Source organism: Trachymyrmex cornetzi, unplaced genomic scaffold (assembly GCF_001594075.2).
Source record: "Trachymyrmex cornetzi isolate Tcor2-1 unplaced genomic scaffold, Tcor1.1 scaffold449, whole genome shotgun sequence".
NCBI classification, from domain to species: Eukaryota; Metazoa; Arthropoda; class Insecta; order Hymenoptera; family Formicidae; genus Trachymyrmex; species Trachymyrmex cornetzi.
In genome coordinates, this window is record NW_017299278.1 from 30,781 (window position 1) to 36,226 (window position 5,446).

Genomic DNA, 5,446 nt, shown 5'->3' on the forward strand with positions numbered 1-5,446 from the left:
TATTCTACAATCATCGATTGTATAAGGAAGAGTGAGAGAAACAATCGCAGTCTATAAAAATGAGTGACAGTGTGCTAATTAAGAAATAAATACTCTGATTAACATGTTAATGTAAGTTTAATGTGATGCAAATTCTGAGAGTTCAAATAATGTATTTTACTTTTTGGAAATATGTACAGAAAATATTAATTTGACTTAACAGATAGTGTAGAATACAAAAACAATTTTTTAATTTTTTGTCTGTTTATTAAAAAAATTTTGCCATTTACTGAAATTTTTGAACGGTACTGTAAATCAATAAAATTATTCTATTAAAAAATATCTTTTATACAAGTAGAATAAAATTTGATCTTTATTATTTTGACTACATATATTTGAAAGTAATATTTGAAAGAAATTTGATAATATTGCAACGCTCAGCATGGTTCTTTCCGGAACATGGGACAATACCGGGTCATGTCCGGATACGAGCCGCTTCGGCAGGTAGACGCTTCGTGTTCGCGACATGTCCGTGACAAAGAAGACGATGGCGCCGACAACACCGTGCATCGTCGTCTTTGTCACCTCTGTTTGCCGCTGGCAAAAGAGGAACTAAAACGACGCGTCGCGTCGCGACGCGATCCCTTTGTGTCGCAGGCATGGCGGAGGGCGGCAGGAAGCATCCGGTGTTGCTGTACATTCACGGTGAGAGCTATGACTGGGGCAGCGGAAACCCCTACGATGGTAGCGTCCTAGCCAGCTACACCGACCAAGTGATCGTCACCATGAACTACCGGTTGGGCGTGCTCGGCTTCCTGAACGCCAACGTGGCGCCGCAGACTAAGGCAAGGGTTGCAAATTATGGCCTCATGGACCAAATCGCTGCCCTGCATTGGGTTAAGGAGCACATCGCACGTTTCGGGGGTGATCCCGAAAATGTCACCCTTATGGGCCAGGGCACCGGAGCCGCATGCGTGCATTTTCTCGCCATTAGTCCCACCGTTATTCGGGGTAAGTGATTAAAGCTTGTTGAGTTAACATGAGTTCCGACATAGTTTGAATGATACATCAACTGAGCGAAAAACGCTATCCACGGGAGCTTATAACTAACGCAATAAAGTTGGTAAAAACAGTATTTCGTTAAAAGCGACTTATAGTTGTAAATTGTAAAATTCAGGCAGGCGTAATGAATAAATTTCCTCGAGAATGAAGTCAGTCGAAATTTCTGAACCGTTCGCCACCATGTTGCGCTCGTAATTATTCAGAGAACACGCCGCGCTCGCGCGTCTCATAAATGATTAAAAGCGCTTTCGCATTACACATAATTGAAGAGTAGCAAGTTTTACATGAGCTTCGTTACAGTGCATTATTTTGCGTTAGTTAATTACTCTCGTTACACCAATTACGTATTCGCAAATAAGAAGAAGATGGACTTTGCTCTTTCCGCCTCAAAAACGAATTTTTTTCAATTGACTTACGAGCTTGCAAGAATTTATATCGATCTATCAAATTGCAACCGAATCCACTAACAAGATCTTCAACGATCGAAGGCGAAACGAGCTTATGCGTGTCGTGTTCGTCTTTGTAAGATCTCCGATACTTTCTCACAGTAAAAAGGACGAATTCAAGCAAGCAGAGATTTTCAATTTTATCTACAAATAATTACATAGTATAAGATCTTTTATTTGAAAATTTTTATTAGATATAGATATTTAATATGTTTAAAATTCAAACAAGAACGAAAAAAGCTAAATATGTGAAGCTAGATACAGATTTGAAGATAATTTTGTTGGGTTATTAAAATAATTATGTATAACACTCGAGTTAGTTGCTAGAATGTTTAAAACTTTTTAGAGCATTGCTCATTATGCTTGAATTTTCTACATAATTATTTTGATGATCCAACAAAATTATTTTCAGATCTGTATAAAGCTTAAATTTTTAAATATTTTAGCAAAATCATTCTTTCCATGTAAATTTAAAAATGCAAGCACATCCTTCGTATGATTTTAATATTCTGCATATTATTTTATCATAAAATTATATAATGTCATCACACAAGAGAATGTAAAGATTCTTTTTGGAATCTCAAGAGCAGAGTGCTGAAAACCTCAAGGTCTAGTGATCGGAATATTCTGTAGAAAACTTCGTCACTTATGTGCCATCTGTCGCGTGAAAATCGCCATCTTCATATCGCATACTTCACTCTGGAAAAAAGGGGAGAAAAGAATTTAGAAATGAGAAGTAGCTTAAACCAGCAAGAATATCAGCTTGAAAGTTCTTTCTCCCGATATCCACCATCCCCTACCCATCTCTTTTGCAGGGTTCGCGATATTTTCGAACTCGCGCCGATCGGCGCTGTAACACATTGCCGAGGATATTGGCTGTCTCCCTTTATATCTTCATCCAGTAACAGCAGCAGACTATCTTCGTGGTCGTGCTCACGGTTAACGTTCGACGGTTAACAGCCTCTGCAAGCTCCTCCGGGGATGGACATGGCTGAGAGGATAAGGGGAAGCTCTCCCCCCGCCGTCGCCCCATCTCTCTTTACCTCTTTTCATCTTTACTCCATCTCGTTCCTTCGTTCGTGATATTATGTGCGTGAAATATCGTCCCTTCCTACCGACACCACCTTCGTCGTGAGCGCTATTGGAAAATACTTTCCTCCCTTATGAGGAGGGCACAGTCATCCACGCGTGTCCGAGATGGGAGTTTTTCCTTCCACACTTTTTACACGTCGCGGTTGTTTTACGTTCCTTGTCTACTTCCTTGATTTCATTAATTAAAGAAGCATGATATATATCTCAAACGATAAATTACGAGAAATTACTCAAATGATTGTGCAATCGAGTAGTTGAAGAAAGAGTCGTTGACCTGACATTTGAGCGATTAATCATAAAATGTTATCGACATGCAAATTTCAAGTGAGTGAAATTATTGAGCGCTAAGTTATGTCTTCAGTGATCTAATTTTCTATGTTAAAAACTAGAACAATTAAGTGGAGATAAGCTTTTAAAAGTTTTGTTGTAGAGGGAGGTCACCGATACCGACATACCACTTTGTTTTTAAACAATATTTCTTAAACGAAAGGTAAAAATACGACTTTAAAAACATAAATACAAAAAGTAAAAAGTGTCCTCTATCAGATAGTAAAAGCAATTTTTATAATACTATTTGCAATTTTGAATTAATAAGGTTTTTGTAAGTTATGCAAAAATGAGCGTCTGAGTGTGTTTTTTGCACCTGAGTGTAGATTAAGTTAGCTCATGATCTGTTTTATGGACAGGTGTGTCGGTTTACGCTGCACCCCAATTTTAAATTAAAAATCGTATTATGAAAGGACTAAGAGAAAAAATAATATAAATAAAACTTATTTCGGAAATTACAAGTATTTAAAATGACGTAATATTATCAATAATATAGTCACTATTATTTAAACCTCACAATTTGCAAAAGAAATCGTAAGAATTTTTTTTTCGCATTTGTAGAATTCGTTTTTAGCTGATTTGATATTGAAGTAAGCCACAAGTCTACGAATTATGAGTTTGTACTTCTTTAACTAGCTAAACAGATCACGATTTTATTAGTATTAATAAAGTGCAATAGTTAGTTTCCGAAAAATAAGCTAAGGTGGTGTCACTTTAGTAGACCCATGTCAGTATCGGCGACATTCCTCTACATATATCAATTTTGGACTTTCTAATGGTCAGTATTATGACAGAAAGCATAATAAGTGACTTTCACTTTTTAAACAGTTTGTGTATTTGTTCTTTCTTTCCTTTTGAGTTAGTAATTAGATTATTCGTGTTTATAAAAGTCTATATTATATATATACAAATGTAACTTGTGTTACATTAATTAAGAGTGATTTTCTTATACGTAAAATTTATGTATCGATAATAATACCGTATCACTCAATAGCGACAGCATTCTAGGATTAAATTGATGAAGGTTTCATGATCATGAAGATGATAGTTTGTAGAATGTCGTCATAAGTAAGGTTTATAAAAAATGAAAAAAGCCTGTTTCATTTATTTCACTTTTATGATTAAGCATCAGATTTATGGCGCCATTCCTTTCGGTATTCTGACATTAATGTCATAAAATTCTCTCGCTTAATAAAATTCGCATTGTTTGCAAATTCTATTATTTAAAACGCTTGTACTCGTTTGTGTCGCAAGAGAAAAAGCATAATTTTCTTTTATTTGTTTGCACACGGAAGGATCTCCGATCGGAAAGGATCCCGGCATGCCGACTTTTCTCTCACCATCCTAGCTCCACGGATGCTTCATTCTTTCCCGTATCACAGAGGATAGAAATGAGAATTCCATTTTTCCAAGGCGGCTGTCTCGAGACGCGACGATGTCCTGTTATTTCCTGCTTTTGCTCTCTTAAAAAACCTTTCTCTCTCTTTCTGATCTTTTTCACCATCTCTTCTTCCCTCTCTTTCTGTAACACTATCACGTTAATTTTCTTAATAAGTTGCTTTTACTCGATAAGTTAATGAGACAATCGAAGCATAACATCTTCTCGAAGTAGAAAATATCCTATCTATCTCGGTATCTTTTTCCTTGAAATTGAGAAATATATTTTCATCTCTTACTGGGTGCTAGGAGAAAAGAGATATTCTTGGAGAATATTCAACAATAAAACTCAATTCTAACAAAAATTTTTGGATAATTGTAATCATTTAAAATAATAAATTTCAGTATTCTTCACAACTTTTTTAATTACAATCGAAAATCTCAGGTTTACATAACACGCTTTGATAAGTAAATGTAGCAAATGAATGAAAGTTATATAAGATATTGCATGTAACAGGAAAAAAACGAAGGAAGAGAGTAATTTGATATATAAGGCAAAAATAATTTTTATCTTAGCGCGATGCTTATAATGCAACCACTGACGAGCTAATGGCGTCAAGAGGAGAGAAGCGGAGATTGAAAATTCCTTCTTAAAGTACAAAACGGAGCATCTCGTTTTTCCTTAGGCAAATAACGTCTATGTGAGTACGCGCGAGAATGATTTTCTTCTCGGATAATTATGGGTCGTTGGTCATCTCTTTTCTTTAAGTTCGAGAGCGACTTTAGTTTGTCTTTCTTTTCTCACTAGGAGTAACGACGTGGCTTCCATTCACTCGCAGCGCCATTTTCGCCAGCATAATTTCCTCCTCAAACTTTCCACTCGTATAATATTCAGTGTTGCAATCGCTGTGCTTCTTCTAGCATCAGACATAATGATTCAAAATATCACGCTCTAAATATTTAATCATCCAGAGACATACAAGTTGAAAAGAAACTTAAAATAAATTACAAAATGAGATAAAATAAATAACTACTTAAGGGGATGCTAAACCGATTACCCAACTCAATCAAGGTCGATAGTACAGACTCTTTTAATTCCAAATTCGATAATAGTGGTGACATCTTTGATTTAGTTTTTACATTATATTATATAATATATATCA

At 35.8% G+C, this 5,446-nt stretch overlaps 1 protein-coding gene across 1 annotated transcript in view; it reads left to right on the forward strand.

Moving 5' to 3' along the window:
• Positions 1–638: 638 nt before the first annotated feature.
• The window catches only part of LOC108764698 (neuroligin-3), a 134,516-nt gene continuing 129,708 nt past the window's right edge, over positions 639–5,446 (forward strand). Inside the window, exon 1 of the mRNA XM_018513042.1 lies at positions 639–990. Coding sequence (XP_018368544.1) covers positions 639–990 — 352 coding nt within the window. The remainder of the gene's footprint in view (positions 991–5,446) is intronic.